General features: G+C 41.3%; 2 protein-coding genes and 1 long non-coding RNA gene across 11 annotated transcripts in view; 1 reads left to right on the top strand and 2 right to left on the bottom strand.

Moving 5' to 3' along the window:
- Window positions 1-3,221: 3,221 nt before the first annotated feature.
- On the bottom strand, window positions 3,222-11,870 carry LOC113418947 (glutathione S-transferase 2-like). 3 transcript variants are annotated; one of them, XM_026678094.2, is made up of 9 exons: window positions 11,188-11,870; window positions 10,193-10,271; window positions 8,265-8,324; window positions 7,134-7,198; window positions 6,436-6,517; window positions 6,231-6,331; window positions 5,881-5,976; window positions 5,676-5,786; window positions 3,222-3,444 (listed from the first exon to the last, which is right to left on the bottom strand). In XM_026678094.2, the coding sequence occupies exons 2-9, from the start codon at window positions 10,251-10,253 to the stop codon at window positions 3,349-3,351; spliced, it is 672 nt and encodes a 223-aa protein (XP_026533879.1). In that variant the 5' UTR covers window positions 10,254-10,271; window positions 11,188-11,870; the 3' UTR covers window positions 3,222-3,348. The 3 variants fall into 3 exon arrangements, with proteins under 3 accessions (XP_026533879.1, XP_026533878.1, XP_087816096.1); XM_026678093.2 differs by having other exon boundaries at window positions 11,602-11,856; XM_087959970.1 differs by having other exon boundaries at window positions 11,262-11,396.
- A 9-nt stretch (window positions 11,871-11,879) lies between these two features.
- LOC148131193 (uncharacterized) lies at window positions 11,880-13,236 on the top strand. The gene is made up of 2 exons (XR_015748552.1): window positions 11,880-11,976; window positions 13,071-13,236. It is a non-coding gene; the product is annotated as an uncharacterized LOC148131193 (long non-coding RNA).
- A 7,972-nt stretch (window positions 13,237-21,208) lies between these two features.
- The window catches only part of AMPD2 (adenosine monophosphate deaminase 2), a 61,266-nt gene continuing 57,015 nt past the window's right edge, over window positions 21,209-25,459 (bottom strand). For all 7 annotated transcript variants that reach the window (XM_087959988.1, XM_087959990.1, XM_087959991.1 and 4 more), the window contains one exon: window positions 21,209-24,182. In XM_087959988.1, the coding sequence (XP_087816114.1) occupies window positions 23,967-24,182 (216 nt within the window). In that variant the 3' untranslated portion in view covers window positions 21,209-23,966. The remainder of the gene's footprint in view (window positions 24,183-25,459) is intronic.

Raw genomic sequence — 25,459 nt, 5'->3', positions numbered from 1 at the left:
TGTAAGAGGTGGTAGTATGGGAGGGTTTCTTCTAAAGTCTACCACCATTTCTACGGTTTTGAGTCTGTTCAGTTCCAGATTGTTCCACAAGGCAAGTTGTATAACCTCCTGTCTGTATGCAGATTCACCGTTGTCTCGAATGAGACCAATCACTGTTGTGTCATCAGCAAACTTCAGTATTTTAACAGATGGATCGTTTGAGATGCAGTCATTGGTATATAGGGAGAAGTGGAGAAAGCACACAGCCTTGGGGGGAGGGCTGTGCTGATTGTACAGGTATCGGATCTGATTCTGCCTAACATCACCTGCTGCTTCCTGTCTTTTAGGAAGCTAATGATCCACTTACAAGTGTGTTCTGGTACCGCTAGTTGGTTTAATTTACTTAGAAGAGTGTCTGGAATGATGGTATTGAATGCTGAACTGAAGTCTATAAAGAGGTACCACATTCTATACCCGTGCATTTGGTTTTTCTTGCCTAAACGTAGAATCTTAACTTTTCTCACCACTGAAGTTCATTTCCTTAGATAGTGTTCAAGTCTGTCAAGATCCTTCTGCATCTTGAGCCTGTCTTCTGGAGTGTTGGCTATTCCTACCAGCTTGGTGTCATCTGCAAGTTTGATGAGCACCAAATCTCTCCTCTCCTCTAAATTGTTTATGAAGCTATTGAAAGAGTACTGGGCTAAGACAGAGAGTTTTTTGAACTGGTGCGGTTTTTAGTTCTTCTGTATCAACCTTCCCCTGTTCACTGGCACAGTCTGCCAGCAGTGTTGGTGAACAGTATAAAGTGCTGTTCAGCACTTTATACAACGTTTCACATGATTACAGTGAGGTTCATTATTTCACCATGTTTTGGCACAGAGCCAAAGATATGACATGGACTAAAGAGAACAAGCAAAAGGCAAACAACAAAAGGCAAGGCAAGGAAAGTGTGAGGGAAAGAGAGAGAGAGAGGGAGGGAGGAAGGAAGGAAGGAAGGAAGGAAGGAAGGAAGAAGGAAGGAAGAAAAGGAAAGAAAGAAAAATGATTTTTACTGTATATGTTACAAATTCATTATGGAAAAATTCAATTAGAATTGAATCTTCAATTAGAAGAAATAATTGTTTGGGGTTGGGAGGAGGGGAAGATACTTTCTACTGTATTAAATCTTAAAGGGCTGGTAAACTCTATAAGTCATATTCAACTATGCATCTAATTTACCATGGTAGATATGTCCCAGCATCAGAAGTAGATGCTGTGTCCCAAACAGCTTTATGACATGCACTCCCTCAAAAGTGTGTGTGTGTGTGTGTGTGTGTGTGTGCACATTTATGGTCTTTGGGAGAGATTTCAGATTTCTCAATCCCTGTGAAAAAATTGTATATTACCTCCTCAGTTTTCCCATTATAGAATCCAAGGCCTGTCTACCCACTGCTGTCATGAAATTAGCCATCCTATTGTGAACCTCAGTTTTCCAGGGTTGCAGGCTGTTCTGGATCAGAAGAGATGGAGGGTGTGAGTGGGCCAACAGGTGAGCTTTCTCCCCTGGCTCTGCTGCCATCACTTTCTTGTAGTTCATCAGCCAACAAGGTAAAACATCCCCTCCTCCCACTAGAGAACTACAGCAGGAATGGGAAGTGTCTGGTTACAGATCTTTCCTTGACCCATCTAGACTGGTTGGTTTGCCTCTTCTTCCCCACCCACTTGGGCACCTCCAGCTTAAAATAATGAGAGATAAAAGAAGCAAGGTGTGCTGGAGCGGACCTGATTCCTTGCCTTCAAAAGGCCAGCAGACTTCGTAATCACTGCATGCAACATCATTGGCTCAGCCCTGAGGAACCCTCGGGGCGCATGCCAAACTGGGCTAAGTTCAGGGTGAATATGCACGTCATCACAGCTGCTATTTGCTCAGCTCTGCCTCAGGCTAGGCAGTCTTCAGCAGGGGAAGCTCCCATTAGCGCCACCTGCTGTAGCTGCCCACATTCAGAGGCCTTGGCCCACCTGCGCTAAAGGCGTTCCAGGGCCAATGGCTTCTTCCGTTGCTGCAGGAGAACCTGATAACGCCCAACTTTGAAGCTCTTTGGATAGCAGAGAAGAGGGCTGGCAAATGCCATCAAGAGGCAGCGGAGCCCCCCTCTTCCCTGTTCTTCTGAAGTTTCAACCGGTCTAGCAAACCCAGTTCTTTTCTTCTCTCTCAGAAGAACAAAGGCAGGGTCAGATGCTTTGCCCGTTCTCTTGTCTGAGAGGCCTAGGGTTTTGTTTTTGTTTTTGCTTTCCTTTCTGCACAGAAAGAAGCCTTTTTCCTTTGTTGCAAGAACTAGGGCAGCTGGCGGGGTGGGTTGGGATGAGGAGTGAAGCTTACTCCTTTTCTCAGTGGTTCTGAGTTAATAAGTGAAGACAGATGGCTTTTATTAAACGGTAGAGGCTGGGAAATCAAAACTAGTAGTATGAAAGATTAATCTAGAGAAAAGAAGAACTATTTATTTATTTATTTATTTATTTATTTGATTTGCCAATTGTTTACAAGATAATAAGTATAAGTGTATACATAGTTGTGAATACATGAAATGGGTACATATAAGAAAAATAAAAGAATAAGAGAAACAATAGGACAGGGACGGTAGGCACGTTGGTGCGCTTTATGCACGCCCCTACAGACCTCTTAGGAAAGGGGTGAGGTCAATAGTAGACAGTCTAAGGTTAAAGTTTTTGGGGACTTCATAGCAGTATTCCAGTATTTGAGAGGCTGCCACAAAGAGGAGAGGGTCAATTTATTTTCCAAAGCACCAGAGGCCAGGACAAGAAACCATGGATGGAAACTAATCAAGGAAGAGAAGCAACCTGGAAATAAGATGATACTTCCTAGCAGCGAGAACTGCATGCCTTCAGAAGTTGTGAGTGCTCCAACACTGGAGGTTTTTAAGACTGGGCAGTCACTTGTCTGACATGGAATAGGGTCTCCTACTTGACCCGGGGGCTGGACTGGATGACCTCCAAGGTTCCTTTCAACTCTATTCTGATTGAAAATGCTCCCCGTGAACTTAATCTACCTTTTCCCTATTGAAGGAAGCAGAGTCTCAAGAAAAAGACATGGAGTAACATACTATGTTACCTAAGCACCATTTAGGCATTTTTCTATTCATGTTATAAAAAGTAACTTCCTTTGCTGCAACATTGGAGCCCAGATTTAAAGTGGAGCCCAGATTTAAAGACCAAGGAGGGATTAAGAAATAGACTTTTTTAAAAAATATTCTTTATTAGGTGAACAGATGCCTTAGAGTCATCATCAAGTTTGAAATATGGAGAACTCATGAAGGTCCCTCATTCATACGGCAATTCCAGTTGTTATCCTCCTGAAACTTGTGGTCTCTTCTAGATTTTTTTGTTGCCCCACGTGGCACAACTCCAAAAGATGGGACTTCTGATGCAGCGACTTGATTTCAGGTAGGGAGCAATCATCTCCAAGGCCTACCAAGAAAGCCAAAAGAAGGATATTCGTCATTGCCTTGTCTTGTCATTACACAGTACAATAGCCTAAGCCAGAAGAAAACCACAAATATCTGTTTAGTGTTTGAAAAGTTATATTGCTCTTGCTTTCCGTTGGCCATGTGTTTGCAATATGGGAAATATAACTTTGGAACACACAAAGTTGATCAGGTCCTTTGCCACTATTTCATCTATTATGGTAGGTTGTCTCCAATCTTAGCAACTTTTGTGACTTGTGGACTTCAACTCCCAGAATTCCTCAGCCAGCCATGGTTGGGGACCTCCTGCATTATGGTATGTCAAATCTTTTTGAGAAGTGAAACATCTTCAAGGAAAAACTAGAAAGTCCCATTGCCTCTTGAAAAAGCACTTTTGGGACAACCTCTAAAAGTAAAAGTTGAATCAAGTTTGACTGTCACACAATCACGCCCTTTTCTTAGCAACAGCAAAAAAAAATGTTTTTCAATGCCTTCTTTGGAGTGTTTTCACTTCCCTGTTTAACCTACAGCCTTGAGATTCCATGAAGCTGGCTGGAGATCCCCCACCCAGAGTCCTACTTCAGCTTAGCTCCTGAGTCCAGGTGAGAGTGACCAGATGCCGTTACCTGCTGAGACCTTAAGAACCTCACTGAAGTTATGAACTCCTGTGAAGATCTTGGAAACTATTGGTTCTGTTACTGATTCTGCAGGAGCTGACCCTTTGCAGAAGAAATTAAAAGCTGGCAAAGTTTTCAATCCTTGTTAATGTAACTTACAAAAATGTCATCAGAACCGAACCAAAATGAAGCAGAAAAACAAGAGTTCTATTTACATGCACCTTTCAGTATAAAGAGAGGAAGCGTTCAGCACATTTATTCATTTGCCTCACACCTTCTGAATATTTTGCTAAATAATGAAATAGAAACGCCTTCCAATATTCTTGCCCCAGTTCTCCAACGCATTGTTGGAGAAGATGTTGAGACTCTAGAAAGAGTGCAGAGAAGGGCAACAAAGACGATTAGGGGATTGGAGGCTAAAACATATGAAGAACGGTTGCAGGAATTAGGAATGTCTAGTTTAATGAAAAGAAGGAGTAGGGGGTGACATGATAGCAGTCTTCCAATATCTCATAGGTTGGCACGAAGAAGCGGGGGGTCAACCTAATCTCCAAACCACTTGAAAGCAGGACAAGAAGCAATAGATGGAAACTAATCAAGGAGAGAACCAACCTAGAACCAAGGCAAATTTCCTGACAGGTAGAACAATTAATCAGTGGCATAACTTGCCTTCAGAAGTTATGAATGTTCCAACACTGGAAGTTTTTAAGAAGAGATTGGACCAGAGGTGGTATTCAGCAGGTTCTGACCAGTTCTGGAGAACCGGCAGCGGAAATTCTGAGTAGTTCGGAGAACCGGCAAATCCCACCTCTGACTGGAGATTTTACAGTATCCTTCCCCTGCCACGCCCACCAAGCCACGCCCACAGAACCGGTAGTAAAAAAATTTGAATCCCACCACTGGATTGGACAATCATTTGTTTGAAATGGCACGTGCACCGATGCGCACTGCATGCGTGTGTAAAAAAACACCTTCATGCTGTGCCGCCCGGACAGCTGAAAAGCGCTGCGCGCAGGTGCGCAGCGTTTGAAAAGCCTCTTTTTTCCTGCTTTTTCAACCTCAGCTGTGCCGCACAAAGCAGCTGAGGTTGAAAAAGCAGGAAATAAAGGACAGGTAAGAGCCCAGGCAGGCGGGTGGGCCAAACAGCGGCAAACACAAAACTGGTTGGGTGTCTGCTGCTCTTCGGAGCTACTGGTTCTTTAGAACTGGCCAGAACCGGTACCATCCCACCCCTGATTAAAAGACTTCTGTTATTCTCTATTATTCTATTAAGTAGCAATCTTTGAAACAACTTTGTATAGGATAAATTATCTACCAAGGATTTTTAAGCTGATGTTGTACGTCACATTTCCATAATGTCAGAAAGCAGATACTGAGTATGGGAATTAGAGAGCTGGAAGGTTGCTCCATTTTTCTGTAGATCCCAATAAATATTCCCAGTTTCTCCTGTTAAAGTGCTGCATGGTGACTTTGCTGCAAGGATCCTGATTTACGTGCCATTTGGAGCACTATTAGATTCACACCTTGGCTTTATTGGGATGAAAATCATATTCATTTTACTACTGCAAACTTTAGTAATTATTGTAGAGATTCGTGTATAAGGCAGAATGCATTTCACCTCAAAGCGATGTAGGAACTCCTTCAGATTTGGGAACTGATCCAAGCACTTTGGTTCCAGCATTTGATGTGTATCTAACGCATCATAAACAATGAAATCTATGTAGGTGAGCTAGAAAAATTAACAACAGGAAAATATTTTTAAATGGAAAAATACGATGTGCCAAATAGCATGGTTCAATGTAAATAACCTAGAGCATACATACCTTTCTTCCTACAAACCACTGCCTGTCCCCCAGGAATTGAGAAAACAGCTTGAGTTTCCCAGGTAGTAATTCCAAATAGTCAGGCTTTAGTTTTTCCTGCAAAAAGAGATGATTATGTACAGGCTGGCTTCTAGCCAAATCGTTGTGAAACTCTAAATTTAGCAACTTCCCTTTTTTCTTAATTTCCCTCAGCTCAATAACTAATGCAGAACTTTTCTCTCTCCTTCCTACCCAGGAATAGAGGATCGAATTAGTCTATCCACTCACGCCAAAACAAGCCCAAATTGATCTTCAGATAATTGTTACAATCTGTTACTATTTTGAAGGAAGACAGAAAGCACAACACTCACGAAATCTGGACTGTAACACAATTTTGCAAAGCCCAAACGGAAATCCATGAGGTGGTTCTCAAGCATGTCTATCTTGATTGTTTCTTCTTCAGTCTCACCACCTGTGGCGACACAATGTCCTACAAAAGTAAGAATCTGCTTCTGGGCAATTATTGGAAGGAAATCATTTTTAAAGCCACACCGAAGGGGAGTTTGAACCACTTACACATGTTGTGCTTGCGGGCAATGTATCGCAGGATGGCATTGCTTTGGGAAATCTTTCTGTCGCCATCAATAAGATAGGGGAGCTAAGAAGAAAGGAGGAGGAGAGTAAAGAAGCCAAAATATTATGAATTATTACACTGTCCAAACATGCATTCTTAAATTCTAGGAATGAACCAAGAGGAGGATTTTCTGAGAGCGGCTTGGATTCCTGTTTTTATGACCAAACATTGCTTAGGGTATGACACTTTTGCACAGAGTTGTCAGTGGCCAGAATAGTAACGTTTGAGTTCTGCAGAGAATAAACTGAAATATCCAATTATTTCTCCCATTCTTATTCATTCTGTTTCCCTGAGACAACGCCTCCATTCTTTTTGCATATAGCATTCTCATTTTTCCCCCAGTCCTTTCAATAAAAGAATGTGAGTAAAACTTAAACTTCCAGCTATTTCTATGGTATTTTTCTTTGAAGAGTTTGATTTGTTTTCTTGTCCCACTATCCCTATGCAATTATATAGACTGTGGTTGCAATCAAGCAAACTTCAGTCAAGACATTTTGTCTGCCATGACTGCCTCTAAAACATCTCAGGACTCTTTCCTCATTGCTTTCACCTAGGTTAACAAGAATGGTAGCAACTTGATCCACCATCCTCCCTCAACCCACAGGAATGTACCACTATCTATTCCACAACTGCTACATACATTTGGGAAGTCCAAGCCCAGCTTCTCCTTCACACTTGTCCAGTCAGTCATATCCATATTAGGAACTGTAAGCAGACACATGTATCATTAATGCAAGTCCATTTAAACAGATTGGGCAAAATGGAGATGTTTGTGGTTGCAACAACAGCAAAGATACAACACGTGGTTTTGACATCCCTACAGCAAAATGCAATTATGGCAGATCCCATCAAAGGTCATTCTCATTTAAGGTCGATTTGTCAAGTCCTGATTCCACTGTTACATCTCTCATATTGCTCTGTCTCCTCTCCAGAAAAGCCATTCTGTGAGAAAAAGGCCAAAAATCAATTGTTCATCGTTTGGGGGCATGCAGCACAGACCTTTCCATTCCAGCACATTGAATTCCTGGACATCCCAGTAGCTTTGGAACTGCAGAGAGGGCCTGTCCAGAGTGCAGTTGGTCTTTCCATTCCATGCTGGGGATGGAATGCTTCCCATCTCTATTGAATCGGAGCTTAAGGCTGAAGCTGGCTAGTCTGAAATAGTATTCCGAGCCTTGCCTTGAACACAGTATTGCTCCCTTGCTGACAAACTTGAAGTCCTACTTTTACAACGGATGAGGCTTAGGTCCCATCCACCCCTACTAATTAAAGCTGGATGAAGCATAGCTCTATTGCCTGGCAGACAAATTCAGCTATTAGGATCTTTCCAATATGGAAATATGATGATTGACCCATTGCCTTTACATCTGGCATACACTGCAGTTTATACATGATTCCCTGTTTTATTTGATAGCAGTGTTCCAATATTTAAGGGGTTGCCACAAAAAAGAGGGAGTTAATATATTCTCCAAAGCAGCTGAAGGCAGGACAAGAAGCAATGGATGGAAACTAATCAAGGAAAGAAGCAACCTAGAACTAAGGAGATATTTCCTGACAGAACAATTTATCAGTGGAGCAAGTTGCCTCCAGAAGTTGTGAATACTCCCAACACTGAAGGTTTTTAAGAAGAGATTGGATAACTATTTGTCTGAAATGGTACAGAAAAGCCTGAACCTTTGTTGGACTAGAAGACTATCAAAGTCCTTTCCAACTTTATTATTCTGTATTCTATAGTTAGAAAAAAACATTTTTGTTCCCATCCTATACGTACCAATGCCAAGCATTCCAACTTGTTTTGAAGTATTTTCTGATTCCAGTTCATTGTCTTGCACTAGGGTGAGATGCATTATGTTTATATTTAAATAACAGTCATCGGTATTTAGATATGTAATTAAGATACAATTGCATACTTATCAATATATATGTATTTATATATGCTATTTCGCAGAGATTGAATAGACAGCTTAAAGGATATAAAATGTCCAGGCTCTAAATGTACTTTTTGCATGCCTCTAAATACTATTTCACCCATTGTTTGTCCAGGACACAAATCTTTTCTAAAAAATAAAACAACTCCCTCTCACAACTACTCCAACAATGGTCATTATTATTTATACATTTTCCCAGGAAGATGTCTTTACAAATAATACCTAACCAAGTGATTATGATATCCCAAGTTGTCAACTTTGCTTGGAACTAAAAACCTAATAGGATTCATTTCACCTTCTTAGGCCAACTTGATGGGTGAGGGCAAGAAAAGTGATCCATCATGAATGGTGAGTTTATCGGTGAACCTACTTCATCCACTGGCAGAGAAAATAAATGCCTGCAAAATTTCTACTGCCCCATTGACAATCCTGGCTGTGTGTCTAGAATATCTCTTCCAAAGTATGTCTAATTATTACCCTGATCAGTGAGTGTACAAGACATTACAAAAAGCTTTTTCTCTGGCTTTGCTGCCATCTCCTTTCAATATGTCACCGATTAGCAGAAGATAGATACCAATCAGGTCATGAGCCAGAATGATTTGGGTCAGCCTTTGGACTCAAGCTTCACTAAACTGGTTTTCTACAGTCTGCAACTCCCAAGTAAGAAATACAGTAAGAACTGTATATAGAAAACCAGCAGCCACACATAAGAAGAAAACTGAACCTGTTGTTATGCTATAACTATCTATTTTCTGTCCAGTAGAAATGAAACTCTGACTTGATCCTGGACAATCAACTTTCTCATTTGGAGTCAGGTGGAACACGATTGAAACTGGCAAATACAGGGAAACCGGCAAATAAGCACAAAGTTTCCTTATATTCTTTCCTAAGTGTCATGGAGACTGGTGTATTGTAGTGTCCCTCACCTTCTTGAAAACTTGAAGACCTGAGAAGTTGCGGCAGGGAAAAGGGGGCAATGACAAAAATGCAGGTTACAAGTCAGCATACTTGCACCAGGTGGTGGGATGTCAATACTAAGGCCAGCAATTGTGATGATGGCACAATCATCATTTTGAGTATAATGTAGATTACTGTACAAGCTGCCTCTTGGAGAAAAATTGGTATAGGAATTGGTGAAAAGAACTCAGGAAACAAATGTTAATGGGGAAAGGGCAAAGGCAGGACAGAAATGCTGGGTGGCAGGCTAGATGGGGATCAGAAGAGTGAGTAAGCTCTCCTTGAACCCCCAAACACATCTCCATTCACACATGCAGATAATCCTGATTTAGCAACTGTTCACAGTTATAACAGTGATGAAAACTTAACTTTGCAATCAGTCCTTGCATTTACAACCTTCACAGGTCTTTAAAGCAAAGGAAAACTGAAATAAGATCATAAGAACAATCAAACAGATTAACAGACAATTAAGAGAATAATTGCTCTTATTTTTTGTATCTAAATCAGCAGTGGAAAAAAGGACCCTTGTAAATCTTTGGCAAGTTTACTTGTGTTAGGGATACCAACTAGCTTTTGTTTCTTCCAGCAATTCTAATACTTAACAAGTGTATTTCTTTGGGTGTTTGCTGAATCAGTTAAAATCTGCTAAGTTAAAATCTGCTAAGTTCAGACATATCCAATATTTGCTCAACATTTCTAAGCCTGGAAAGAGCCAACATGCCAGTTCAGAAAATACTCTTGTAAGCCCAGCATCCTTCCCCCAGAAAGTTGGACAAGCCTTCTTGAAATTCAAGACCTCTGTTTAGTTCCTTACCTTTTCCACCGAGAACATAGTATTTATCTTTATAGGGGGTCTTTGTATACTCTAAGAGCATTCTAATGGTGTGAGCCAACTGTGGGAAAAGAATATCATGGTAAGACAATCCATAGGTACTCATAATTGCCCCTAAGATAGCCTTATAAAAAATTGAAATAGTTTGATTAGTTTCCAGTATCAAGTGAGAAGGAGCATGTGTTACTTTGCTACTGTGCTGCCGGTAGGTTTCCAACAGACACCTAAATTGCAGGATCCAATCTGGGTCGGTCAATGGGACCAGCAGTTTTGTCTTCCTAGCTTTCAGACTCATGCTGGAGCCGATCTACCACGAGTCCAAAAGCTCGGAAGGCAAAACCTCTGGTCCTGGTGACCGACCCAGATTGGATCCTGCAACATTATCCTGGGACATGTACCTTCACCTTCATTCATGAGACACCTAAATTGACAGCTATGAGCAGGAGAGACAGGTAGGTTGGTTTGGGAGCTGATGGCAGGAGCCTTTAATCGCAGCAATTTGCTCTGGTTTAGCTAAGCCAAATGATTGCCCAAGGCAGGTTTCCCGATATTCCTCCTGCCCTCATATTTGCAGTTGCCACTGGTTGCTACCCTCATGAGATTTGGGTTTTATGTGAACTCCTGGTGACTGCCTGGGTTAATCTTGGCAGTTCTCTTGGCAAGATTTCAGAAGTGGTTTCTCATTGCTTGCTTCCTAGGACTGAAAAGAAGTGGCTGGCCCAAAGTCACCCAGTTGACCGAACTCTCTGTCTCCTAATTTCTAGCTCGATCCCTTAAACACTACAGGTAGTCCTCGACTTATGACCACAACTGAGCCCAAAATTTCCATTGCTAAGCAAGACAGTTGTGAAATGAACTTTGCCCCATTTTACGAGGCTGCAACCATCCTAAGTGTGAAAAAGGATCATAAGTCACTCCCCCAGTGCCCTTGTAACTTTGAAGGGTCACTAAACAAATGGCACTAAGTTGAGAACTACCTGTACACCACAACGGTCCCCAGTCCTTCTACCACCGGTTGTTGAATTAACCCGAAGCGGCGGGTGTCCTTCACCGCAGGACACCCGCCGCCGCCGGAACTCTCTCAGCTTTGCTTTTCAGGCACGGCCGAAACCGTCCAGAAAACGCTTCTTCTGCCCGCGCGGCTTCGCCCACCCGCCTGCAGCCTCTCGGCCTCCGTCGGTGGACCCGAAGGCGGACAGCGCCGAGTCCAGGGCAAGGCACCGAGACCGGAAGGCTTTTCAAAGGTCTCCTCCAGGTCCGGTCCTGCTGGCCACCCCGCCTCCCTCGGGGGGTTCCCCAAATTTTTCTGGCTGGAGAATTCTGGGAGTTGAAGTCCGCCAGCCTTAAAGTTGCCAAGTTTGGAGGCCTCTTGCTCCCCACGGATTATTTACCCCTCGGATATCCCAGTAGCCCAGCGTGACTTCCATCTTCTTCGCCGGCGCTGTCAGACGTGGTCGCTGCTGTCTCGCGTGGTAAGCAGAAACCCCGCTCCCTTTCCGCAGATCCCGAGAGCTGCTTTTATACTTAAGGGGAAGAATGTCCCAATGAGGAAGGATGCGACGAGTCCCTGCCCCGAGGTGCCGACAATCAGGTCGCGGGTTGCCTGTTCCGCCCCTTACTCGCCGAACCCGATGTCTCTTCCGCACCGCCGACCGGCTTCAAACAAGTCCGTCTCTTCAGCCGGACGACGCAGTTCGTTTGAGCCAAAGGAGATTCCGCCCCCCTCGCTCCAGATTTAAGAGACGGGTCGCCTTCATGCCTTAACGGTTCGTTTCCGAAATGTTTAGCTTTGGATTTATCCTGAATAATCGATTATTCCTATAAAAAAATAACTTGAGCTGTAAACGAAAAAAATAGAATAGAATAGAATAGAATAGTAGAGTAGAATAGAATAGAGTAGAGTAATCGAGTAGAGTAGAAAGAAGAGTGTAAACGAATAAATAGAATAGAATAGAATAGAATAGAATAGAATAGAATAGAATAGAATAGAATAGAATTTATCCTGAATAATCGATTATTCCTATAAAAAAATAACTTGAGCTGTAAACTAAAGAAAAAGAATAGAATAGAATAGAATAGAATAGAATAGAATAGAATTCTTTATTGGCCAAGTGTGGTTGGACACACAAGGAATTTGTCTTTGTGCAAATGCGCTCAGTGTACATAAAAGAAAACGTACATTCGTCTAGAGTCGAGAATCATAAGGTACAGACGGGAGTGCAGGAGAGGTGGGGGAGAAAAGCTTGTGTGAATCTCCTGCTTGGGAGGGTGGACTAGATGACCTACAAGGCCCCTTCCAACCCTGATTATCTGTATCTGTATCTGAATACAGTCCCTGGTTTTTTTTAATCATCCCCCATCGCCACTACAAGAGAGTATTGGTGATTTGGTCTGCACAAGGCAAACACTTGAAGCATGGTAAAACAATGTGCTTGATCATTATCAGCTGAAATTGTTACCATTTTTTTTAAGGTATTATGAGCTACCCAGAGTGGTGGGTGAGATGGTCAATCACATGGATCGAAATAATATTATTAAAATGGTCCATGCCTTTGTGACCTATCTTCTGAACATTTCTCTTTGATGGAGGGAGGGCTGGAAGAGATCTGGGTAAGGATTAGACCATTCACAATGCAGGGTCATAAATTAGTTAAGAATGCAAGTAGCGGCATTTTTTCCCCCAAGAAGGGATATGTGAAATATCCCAAAAGACTACAGGAGAGGCACTACAATGTTAAAAGTTGTTGAATGTAACTTCCAGTTGGATCCAGTATTGAACTCTTTCAGCCTACATTCTGTTCTGAATCCTGGTTAAAAAAATGTTTCCAAGATTCATCTGGGCTGTTTGGTCTATATTCAGATGTTTTTCCAACATCTGGGTCATATAAACTTGGAGTCTACTTGGACATCAGGCATTGGGGGGGGGGGGAGGTGATCAACTGATGAGCTGCTCTAGATTAGCAGAAAGAACGGTCACCTGTTTGCTGGTCAGAGACAGAAGACATCTACATCCTCTTCTTTCAGGTCCTGAACACACATCCTTCTCTCTTTCTTTCATCTTCACAAAAATGCTAGCTTTTCCTGACTTTTCTGGGCTTGAAAGGTTGATTGTACTAATTATGTCTTGGGACTCCTTTACTTTATTCATGCTAATATGTTGCAATAAAGAATCCCAAGAGATGGGATTTATGAAACTTCCAATCTGATATTCCAGGTCTACATGGAGGGAAGCATACATTGGGGTACACATCGAGGTGACTGGCTCAAAGTCACCCAGCTGGCTTTCACATCTAAGGAGAGACTAGAAATCGTGGCCTCCCACTTTCTACCCTAACCCTAACCACTGCATGCAACTGGCTTAGAACAAAAGGTTCTAAGATGCCTGATCTCCTCTGTTCTTTTTGGTTGCCCCACTTGGCCCTTTCCAAGAAGATAACCGTCTTTATGAAATAATCTGAAATTATGCAGGCAAATATCCTCTCTAAGGCCTCTCCAGAGAAAGCCAAGGGAAGGCTTTGTTATTAACTAGCAATACCATTAACACACTGTAAGAATCTGAACTAGAGTCTTGCGGGAAAGAAGGAAATGTTTTGTTAAGAGTTATTCTGAAAAGAGTAGAGTTTGGAGTCAAAACCAACCTTAAATATGGTCCAATTTCCCTGAAATTTATTAAAATTGGAATTAATATAACTCTCTAATCATGTCTTGAATTACTTTTCACTGATTTCTTTCATATAGATATGATAGGCATATGGTTGTTAAATGGTTGTTAAATGTAACTTCCAGTTGGATCCAGACAGTGTGTGTGTATTTTGATGATTTTAAAAACTCTTTTTTACTAGAGGTGATCCAAGAAATCTTATGCAATGAATTAAATAAGCAAAATTAATAATGGAAAAATATTTAAATGGAACTGTAAAATGTGTCAGATGTCATGGATTCTGTCATGGTCACACATATCTGTTCTCCAAAAATTGAGAATATAACTTGAACTTCCTGGCATTAAATCCAAATATTCAGGTTTCTTTCCTGTTTAAAAAAAATGAAATTTACATACTGACTGGTTTCCAGAAAGTTGTTATGAAATCTTAACCTTCCCATTTCTAGGCCTCTTTTGTTTTCCTTCCTGCTCTCTTTCCTCTGCTTAATAACCTGAGACAACTATGACCTGGATGACAGATAACTTTTCTTTCACCTTCCTACCCCAGAAATAGAGGGTTGATTAATTATGCAATTTGCCCACTCACCCCAAAACTACCACAAACCAATCTTCAGATCATCTGTTACAGTCTGATACCATTTTGATAGGGAGGGAAGGGAGACAGAAAATATAACCCCAAATTTGGACTGTGGCACAATTTTGCAAGGCTATTTGGAAATCTGTGAACTGATTCTCCATCATGACTACCCTGGCCATTTTGTTATCTGTGGCAAAACAATATTCTGCAAAAATTAGTATCCGCTTCTGGGCAATCATTCAAAGGAAATCGTTTTCATCTTAAGGCAACACTGAACTCAAAAATATTCACACATTCTGTCTGTCCAAGCCCACCTTTTCTTTTCACACTAGCCCACTGATTTGTATCAAAATTAGGAACTGTAAGCAGAGATATGAATGGTTAATGCAAATGCACCTGAGCAAGTTAGGCAAGATGGACATGTGATTGCAAGAACAGCAAAAATAGATTTGATTCAGCAAAATGCAATTACAAAGATCATTCTTATTTAAAGTTGACCTGTCAAGACCTGATTGTACTGCTACCTCCCTTTCACTCTTCTGCCTTCTCCTCACTAAAGCCATTGTCTGAGAAAATCCCAAAAACCTTTTTTTAAATCTTATTTGGGCATGCAGCTCTGAGATTTTGTCAGTTTTCAAGGTAGACAGTCTAGGAAGTCAATGCTCTTTACCATAGGTCAGAACTACTTTGATTGCAATGTTATAGTAGCAGAATCTCGCAAATCTGAATATGCTTCTCCCTCCCTCCTGAATTAGAGAGGGGCTTGTCTGAGATGTGTTTATTCACACTACATGCTTGGCCTGGAATTGAGCCCCTTTTATCGGACCATTGCCTTGGTAGCTGCTCTTCTTCCTGTCCCTCTATTACTTTCCTGTCCCATAGTGAACTCCTGGACTCCATAGCAACTTTGGAAGTGCAGGGAAGTGCATGAATATTGTCCTGTTGGAGTTGGTTTTCCATGCTGAGTTCAAGATTTCCACTGAGGCTGAAAGTGGCTGCTCTCGAATACTATTCCTAGCTTGCCTTGAATGCATTACTGCTCACCTAGCTTCACTGATGACAAACTGGCTAAAGCACCAGTTTCACAGATGAAGATGCTTATTCTATCCCACTGTGCTGCCCTGCTCACATATACTCCCACGGACCACGCTTGGGTTCAGCCTGTCGCTTGTCTGATCAACCTGGCTGTGGCTGTTCATCCAGCCCCACACCCGCTGAACCCCAATCTGAGACCTCATGCAGCTCTGCGGTCCCTTCTCCTGACTCCTCCTCTTCCGAATTTGCATCTGGAAAGAAATCCGGAGGCAGGTTAGTAATAACAATAGAACTTAGACTTATATATAGCTTTACAGAGCTTTACAGCCCTCTCTAAGTAGTTTTACAGTGTCAGCATATTGCCCCTAACAATCTGGGTCCTCATTTTACCCACCTCAGAAGGATAGAAGGCTGAGTCAACCTTGAGTCTGGTGGGATTAGAAGAGCCAAATTGCAGGCAGCTGGTAGTCAGCAGAAATGGCCTGCAGTACAGCACTCTAACCACTATGCTACTGAGGCTCTCTAGATCAGTGGCCCCCAACCTTTTTTGAACCAGGGACCGGTTTCACAATTATTTATTCTTCCACGGACCGGTACCTGAGTAACGCGAGACTCCACCGCCATCGGGACGGCTCTTCGTTCGAAGCCGCCCCCCCTTCAACAAAACTAAGGCGCGAGCACCCAAACGCTGCTTTCCAACTGAAAACCCAGAAGCACTTTCCAACCGAAAACCCGGAAGCAACCGAAAACCCGGAAGCGCCGTCGAAACAAGATGGCGGCGCACAAGCTTTGCGGACCGGTAAAAAATGATCCACGGACCGCTACCGATCCGGAGACCGGTGGTTGATTCCTATTGATTAGCACTGGCTAAAGCAGAACTTTAGTAAATTTTGTAGTTTCATGCAGACCAATTCAACAGTTAAGAACTTTCTAATATGGAAGTATAATGAACAACTTACAGTATTGCCATTACACCTGACACATTTTGCAATACTTTTACTCACCAAAGTCAAGTTAGATATGTTATCTAAACTTGTTTCCCTCTTCCCTATTACAGGGAGAGGCAGAATAGTTTTTAAATTCTCATAATTGGCACCTATCTGCTCTACATATATGCCGGGATAAGCAACTTTGTGCATACATAAGCCTCTTTGTGTTTGTGTGCATCTTTAGCAAGTCTCTTGATACTAATACTGTTTAGATTATCTGTTCAGAACAAATGCCTTTTCTAAAGGAAAGTAAAAAAAGAATAGTAGTAATTGTTACAAATGTGTTTTCATGACAAAATCTTTTAAAATTAATACAAAAGTAAGCCATTATCAATCTATCCCGAGTCTGTATTCTTAGTGGAAAGCAAAAACATCTAATTGCATCAGTCCAGAATTTTCAAGGTCCATTTTCTTTGCAAAAATATCAAGTAACCAAAATGACACACACACACACCAGTGATCCTTCAATGCTTTCCCTTGAAAAGAAAACCAGATCCAGTGGATATATCAGTAAATTTGTTTCTCTCTTTAACGATTGAAACTTAAACCATAACAGTATAAATTTTATATCTGAGTAAAGCGTTCTTGAAGATTTTGCTTCCTTTGCTTCAGGTTCACGTATAAAATGAGCCTAAAGATTAGTCCAAAATGAATTTAACTGAATCATTCTTGGTCAAAAGGTATCACATGATTTAGTCACTGATTTATAGTATCCTACAAACTTCCATCTTATCTCCTATGCTGTTTAAGATCATCATGAACCCTCTGGGGAAGGTAAATAGTCATCTACAACTTTGGAGTTCAATGCCACTGAAATGTTGGAGATACCCAGTTATATATCACCTTGACCCAGTAAATTTTGGCAGCAATTATCCATATTTTACTTCCATTCTGTCTCGCGTACTGTAGCAGCCAATAGAGCAAATCTTGTCATTTCCATCATCTTTATCTTTGATCTGGATCCTGTTTGGTTGCGGTTCAATTTCCCAAAGGTCCACATATACCGTAAATAGAAATAGCTGGCAATGGGCTGTACAGTGAATTTAAATCAGCAATAGCTTACTGCATGAAAAAAAGGCTCGTAAAATTCAGCAGGACATAGCCGAATCCTCTGTGTAGCTTAGAGAGATCCTCAGATTATTCTCTCAAGGCTTTGAGTGTTCATTAGAAGTTGGGTCAGTTTGCACAGTCACACATGTGCTTGCTTGCTGTCTATCATATTGTACCAGTGGTGGGATTCATGTTTTTTTTTTTTTACTACCGATTATGTGGGAGTGGCTTGGTGGGCATGGCAGGGGAAGGATACTGTAAAATCTCCAGTCAGAGGTGGTATTTGCCAGTTCTCTGAACTACTCAAAATTTCTGCTACCGGTTCTCCATAACTGGTCAGAACTTGCTGAATACCACCTCTGGTCTGGACACAACCACTGTGATTTATAGAACTGTTTATGGCCAACCGTGTTTTGAAAATTCAGCAAACTGTGATTTATTTTATTTACACTAAAAAACAAACTATAGTAAAGAAATCTTATGACAATATATGAATTAGGTAATATTGGGATAATTTATTGGGTGATCCCAATCCCTGAAGTTTATAAACATGGTTTGTGACTGATTCCGATAGTATTTAACAAATCATACTTTAGTGCAATGTACAATCAAAATCCTTGTGGCTTCAAGATGTGGGTGCTGTACTCCTCACATACTCCAAAGTATGGCGCAATCCTATTTATTTGTCATCCTGAATCCTTTCAACTTCTGCATTACTAATAATGTTCTAGTTCCGGTTTGGGATGTTTTTGTTTGTTTGTTATTGACAGGTTATACATTATACATTTTTCAGGTAAAGAAATTGGACTGGACTGTGGTGAAAGAAATGGCCTGATTTTGCTTGACTTGCTCTGGAGCACTTTCCATTTAATCCGGATATTTGCTGAATTTCTTTGAATTAACCAATTGGATCCATGACACAATTCTTTACTAGATAGTTTTTAGTGAGATATCTGAGTCACCATCTCTTAACTTACTTCTAGCATCTTTACAAGATGTCAATGCTCACGTAGAAGGGGAAAAGAAATGAATAAGGGAGACCATGGAAGCTCCTTAAAAATTAAAAGGCAGCATCCTTTGGAGAGGGGAAGGTTATTACATGTCTGTGCACAGAAATAAACACTGTTTACATAACATTCTTGAGTAATAAATTACCCAATCTCATTTACATGTTAATTTAGCAAATTGTGCGAATCCATTCCAAGTGGTTATTTTATTCTTCTGGTTATGTTGTGCAAAGCTACAATACAACATTGAGTTAAATGACATTTCTTTAAACTATGTGTTGTGCCAGCCTTAGTGTCTCACCTAAAAATCTTCTAAGTTTACATTATCAGTGAGCAAAACTGTTTTTGAAAAACTGCTTTTAAAAATGCATCTATTTTCATTCAAGCAACTGTTTCCTGAAAATTTCTATTTTTACCAGCATTTCTGGTACATGTTGAAAATCATTGAAAATGTTACATGTTTTCTCATTAGAATCAGACTGGGAGGAGAATCATGATTTTATGTTTCTAATTTCTTATAGGTCAAATTCTATACCTGTGAATAGGTCATGAAGTTTTAGATTTAATTTTCATATTTCATTTTGTTTCAAAACTCAACTGCAAACCATACGTGCTCTATTCCAAATTGTAATATTTTATTTCATCACCTCTGTAACTCCATCTTCTGGTCATTACTGGTACAGTATTTTGCCTCCCCCCCCAAAAAAAAACTTTGTGTCTCCCATTTACTATTTATGAATTTTTTTTTAATTTGTGAAACATTTCTCTATTTGTAGACTGTATTGCCTTTATAGATGGAGTATTAAGAATAAGCCCTAAGCAACTTGCATGAATCTGCAATATCACAATTGATTTGACTCCAAGGTCATGTTTGCAAAATAATATAATATAGTAACTGCTTCACAGATTCTTGATATAATCACATAGCAAATGAAGAAAGTTGCATTAGTATAAGGTTGAGTTTATCATAATAATTTCAAGACAGTGGCTTACTTGCCCAATAAAGTACATGGAAATCTGCCTATTAGTAGCAGAGCTCAGTCTTTGTGTGAATGCAGTCTTTAATTCGTATTCTGAGATATTCAAAGTCAGGTAGTTCATAATCAGGAATCCTAGAGAGGCACTGCCAATTATCTATGGAGATTCTCAGTCATCTAGGTCATGGTTGCCCAAAGGTGCTTTTTCAAGAGGCAAGTTATGTTTGCCTCTTGGTGTTTCGCTTCTTATCCAAGAAGCTTCTTTGGCTCTAAAGAAGCTTCCTGGATAAGAAGTGAAATGTCTTCAAAGAAAAACCAGAATTTCCCAGTTGCCTCTTGAAAAAGCACCTTTGAGACACTCCCAATTATATTAGACCAGTGTTTCTCAAACTTGGTCCCTTGAAGATGGGTGGATTTAACTCCCAGAATTTCCCCGATAGCAAAGCTGCCTGAGGAGTTGTAGGAGTTGAAGTTCACCCATCCTTCAAGGGGACAAGATTGAAAAACACTGCATTACACAATACTGGTCTAAACCAGTAGACATGAAGTCTGACCAATGATTGGACAACCACTATTATCTTGCAACTTACATCTATTTGAAAGAGGGATTCAGACCTGCCCTAGTATTCCCTTGTCTCCAGTGGTGGGATTCAAAAAAAATTCTGTGGGCGTGGCTTGGTGGGCATGGCTTGGTAGGCGTGGCAGGGGAAGGATACTGTAAAATCCCCATTCCCTCCCCACTACTGGGAGAAGGTTACTGCAAAATCCCATTCCCTCCCAACCCCATTAACCTCCTTTCCAGTGCAGGGCAACCAGAGGAGACCCAGCCAATCAGCTGGGACTTGGGAGGCAGAGAATAGATGGTGGTGGTGCCAGTCGGAGGTGGTATTTGCCAGTTCTCTGAACTACTCAAAATTTCTACCGGTTCTCCAGAACTGGCCAGAACCTGCTGAATATCACCTCTACTTATCCCCATTAGCAATAGTACCTACAGTGGTGTGTAACAAGTTTGTTTTTTTCAGCTGCCTGGAAGCCTCTGCTCATATGTTATTCAATTTCTTTTCAACTTTGAAATTTTCTTGGAAATTATTAAATTCATGTTCCTTTTTCTTATCTGGTTAAAAACTCTTGGTATGAATGATCTCTGGAGGAAGGGTTCATTGCAAGGAAGCTAATGGATATCTACACATTAGTTAACTTCTCTTTGAAGTTTAACAGCACCTTTTAATAGGGCCTGGAACAAGTTGAGCACCGATAAGATAGAAATCCAGGCTTTTGTTTTTATTACCAAGTTTGTTTTCTTATGTAAGCATATTATTTCCTGTATCTATGAAGCACTAGCACCTTTTTTGTGTAGGTATTCATTAGAGCCATTCAGAGCAACACATATGCAGACCTTCACATGGATTAAGGAAAACAGCGTATCTCTTTGCCCCGTGTGGAAACACTCCAGAAGTATTAGAAGGGAAGTACTTCTTTATGTTAACCATCCTCTCCAAGAAAACACAGACAAGTGTGGGAGGAACTATTAAACTGAAGCTTATTAACAAAAAAAAAAAGTAATGTTGGCCTCTAGAGGTAACTGCTTCCTAGAGGCTGAACATTGCTTCTTTAAAATCCTTGGAGAAAAATGATTTTATTATCTGCCTGGAAGCCAAACCAGGAGGGGAAAATGGTTTCAATCAGAAGGACAAAGACTCAGTTTACTTAAATAATCTTTAATGGAGGATCATGCTTTTATTTCCAGAAGATTTCTAACAGCACAGACAAGCATAGAGTTTCATCAAAATAGCCAAGTGAGAGGATACATGTGATTGCTAAAGGAATACCAGTTTCAATTCTGACACCAAAGCAAAAACAAACATGATGTACCAATAGGCAGATTAATGGCAAGGAGAAAGGAAGAAAATGAGAGATGAAGTTCAACTGATTATACATTTCTTCCTGGAACCATGTGTTGGACCAAACAAATTAACAAGGCTGAACATGCTGGCTGAAACAAATGAAACAAGACAGCTCTGTTGCAAAACAGCTTGGGAGACAGCAATTGGGGAGGAGAGGTGTGTGTGGAGGGAAGGGAAGGAAATTACCGAATTACTTTGCTGTGCCATTGAAGGTGAAACGCCAACTAGATAGGCTTTAAAGAATGGCTCCTTTTTCTTGGATGTGTGACCCTCCAAATAATGACACAAACTATAACAAAATGCTTCTTCCCCAAATAACATTAAAAAAGCAACCTATTTAGTCTTGGTGCACTTTGTGAATATCTTTAAGCAGGCAATTGTTATGACCTTCCGATTTTGGCCATAGCCAACTAGAACAGTTTTTACTTCTAACTGTGCTGGAGCACAACTTCATGCAGCCACCCTGGTTGAGGATTATGGGAGCTTTAGTCCAACGTATTTGGAGAACGGCAAATTGAGGTAGCCAAGTTTAGAAGGAGGGCATCAGAAGCGTCCAGTTCACTCTAGAAGCATTCCTTGCTAGTTTAACAAATGTATTTCCCTTTGTATTGGATCTGCTTGCCATCACACATTATTGGCAGCAACTGGGAGCAAGAACTAGGGAACTGACTGCCTTTTTTTATTAGACATAACACTGAACCTGAAGAGAGTGAGCACAGTCTGAAGTTGTTTTCCTACTTCAGGAGAGGCCCCACAAGAGATTTCCCAATTATGACTGATGACACAACAACCATTAATAAGATGACAATAGCCTACTAGTATTAAAAGTAGCACATGAGAGTCAAAAGCTGTCAGAAAGGGGGGGGGGGAGAGAGGGAGGAAGAGAGAGAGGGGGGGGGTCAAGTATAACAAGCAGTTTGAATCTGCTGCATTCTAACCAGTCCAAAAAAATTTCCATCTCCCAGGAGCTCCTGAATCAGACATGGCTGCCAGACATCTCCCAACATGAGGGACCCTCCCCAGAAAAACTCTAAATTTTAAAACAGCTGAAGGAAGCAGCAGCCCAAAAACGGGGCAACACTGCCAGAGTGTATAACCTCTTGTCCCATGGATAATGATTCTGCTCTAACATCCCCCTCCTCCTGTAACTGCACCATTAAGTCTGTAGGGAACAAAATGCTATCATTCCTGAGCTAGTAGCAACTTTGGGAAAGTAGATTAGACCCAATAAATGGCTTAATGCAACTCCACGTATCTTCCTACACCAATTGCGGATGAGTGTCACTGATCCAATCAAGCCTTAGAAATCACTTAAAAATTTGTTTTAAAAAACAACTGATCTCAGATGTCCTTCATCATCTCCATTTTGAACCTGATATATAATTAATAACAATCATAATTTCTCCTAAACTCCTTCAATGCCAGGCAGGTATCTGGGCTCCAAGGCTTTCTTCCAGGAGCTACTTTTACTTTTTCAGTGCCAGAATCATCTTCAATCTCCTTGCTACATTGATAACTGCATCAAACTTCTTTTATAATACTTGATTTGTAGAGGGAGACCAAGAGTTTCACAAAAGTTACAGAACAAATTAAAAACCCCAGTATTTGGCATGCTAACAACAATACCTCTATTATGTCAAGTCCACTTTGTCCCTGACAGTGCACAGTCACAAGCATGGAGGGAATCATAGGTTAGTGCTTTCCCTGAGCAAAAAAAAAAAAAGATTATTGGGTTTTGAAAGGAAACGACAGGAAAAAAAAATCTGTCCCTTGCCCCACTTCACATACTAGAGTATTTCTCAATCCTGACAACATTAAGCTGTCTAAATGTCACGACTTTCGAAGTGGTCATGCTGATGGGGAATTCTGGGAGTTAAAATCCAGACATCTTAAAAGTTTGCCAAAGTTGAAAAACACCATACTAGAGCTTAACACTGAAAAATGGAGGCTCTTGCCTAGTGGGACTGACAACAGCATTCTGCCCTGATGGCTAAAGGCAGGGCTGATTCCAGCCTCTCAAGAGACGCTTGACCAGCCAATGGGAACCCCCTGAAACAAAAGCGAGGTAGCTCAAGGCACCCCCAGAAGACTTTGGCCCTGGCAGATGTTGCCCAGGATATATGTAGACATGCTGGTGTTTCTTTTTGCCACTGGACAAATGTATTCCCGGGTCAGCACTTCCAGAATTTATTCTGCACTGAACTGGCATTTATGTTCCTTTTCTACCTCTCTGGCCTTGACTCACAAACGATCTGACCAGCCTTTCCATTCCCACTCCAGATGCTTTCCTTGGTTCCCGGGCCTGAACCCTGGAGACGCTTCTAAGTATTCATCTTCCAGGAGGCTCCAGCCAATTACCAGATGGCAAAGAAATCGTGGAAACGTTTCCACGAGATACCGAAGGAAACACACACACACACACACACACCAGGAAAGTAGAAAAGTCTGTGGGATGAGGGAGGTGGATGGTCAGGCTCTTTTTGCGCTCACATAACAGGCCCAGCAGGTCAAGCCAGCGTGGGACTGAAAGGGAGACCGATTGTGAACAAGTCTCTTTCAGCAAGTATCCCGGATGGAGCTCATAGTCAGGACATCTTCTTCCTGGATGGTCTCCAGCATCTCTGTCTGCACAGCCTGGGTGATGAGAGTCAGCTCCTGGGAAAGCGTCTCATAGCGATAGGCTACCCGGATATCTGGCACATTGGTACGACGGATGTCATTGCCTTCGGGCCCCTCCTTCATGTAGTTGGGTCCAAGCCAGTAGCTCTTCACCTGAGGAACAAAGGGCAGAAATCAATCCAGGGTTAAGCCAAACGTTCTCCACCTGGACATTCAAAGACAAAAGCATTTATGATGGATACAGTATACTTCATAGTCACTCTGGGAGTGAAATGGGCAGTCTCTAGATTTAATACATAAACGAACAAATCCTTTTAAAAACAAGAGCTAGCACCAACTATTACCTCCCTCTTCCTCTTTCTCACATGCAAACTAATACATTCACTCGTGGGTCTTAAATTCTCACTTTTATGTTCACTTTAGTGCTTCTCTGGACTATTGCCCTGCAAAGAATTGCATAAATGGCTCAGTGGCATTCTCCACCCCAGGAAAGGCTGAGCAGAGAACAAAATACCTGAGTAGAGGCACAATGGTACTACAATTGCAAAGATAAAAGTCTTGGGACCGGCATTTCTGCTTTTTGCTCATTTGGAGTGGTTAAAACTATCAGAGAAAAGGCCTTAAATATCCATCTTAGTCTTACTGCTGCACATTAATGTGCTATGTTTCACTGGGATTTTGATCAAGAGTTGAATGCATCCTGGAATTTTACAAGATGTATCAAGGTGTAGTAGGTTTATCATGCCCTATTAATATAACTAATTCCCTGGCATCCACACACAAAAAGCAGGCTGCCCTAAGCTTAGAACAAATCAATGACTTGGGGATGTATTGTTTATGTATTGTGTATACATGTATTGTGTACCTCTTTGGGTGGGTGGGGGGAACCCTACAGAAAAATTAAAATCAGTTTAATAAGGATTGAGCATAATAACTGAGAACATAATGGCAGATATTATGTACATGGTAGAACAGAAGGCCAAAGCAAAAAGGGCATGGCAGATACTGGCATTCTGAACTACCCCATTGCACTCTTTAAGACAAATTATTTTTGAACTTCATAATCAGGTGGGTGGCTACCTCACTGGTGAAAGGATCACATCTGCAGAGGTTTTTATATACCACCTCCCCAACATAAAATGGATTCATTTCCAGCCTAATTTCCCACAGCTGCCATGACCCTTTCAGGACAAAGGCTGCTCTTTTGCTGCAGGTGGAGTCAAGGGAAGGGAGGTGTTGGATATGCTTTCCTCAACATTAGCCCTCAGCCATCTTATTCCCTTGAGTATAGACTTGGTTGAAGAGGAGGCTGCATGTAGGTGTTAAGTCTTCTTCACCAAACAGGCTGGTTGTTGTGATTCACCGGCAGCAGGTAAGGATGGCTGAGGTCTCAGAGAGCAAGGACTCAGATGAGGGGCCTGTGTGTGATG

This window comes from Notechis scutatus, chromosome 3, assembly GCF_049901735.1.
Source record: "Notechis scutatus isolate UNSWTSFEM ecotype Mainland chromosome 3, rNotScu1.2, whole genome shotgun sequence".
Taxonomy (NCBI): Eukaryota; Metazoa; Chordata; class Lepidosauria; order Squamata; family Elapidae; genus Notechis; species Notechis scutatus.
This window is presented reverse-complemented; position numbering and strand designations above follow the sequence as displayed.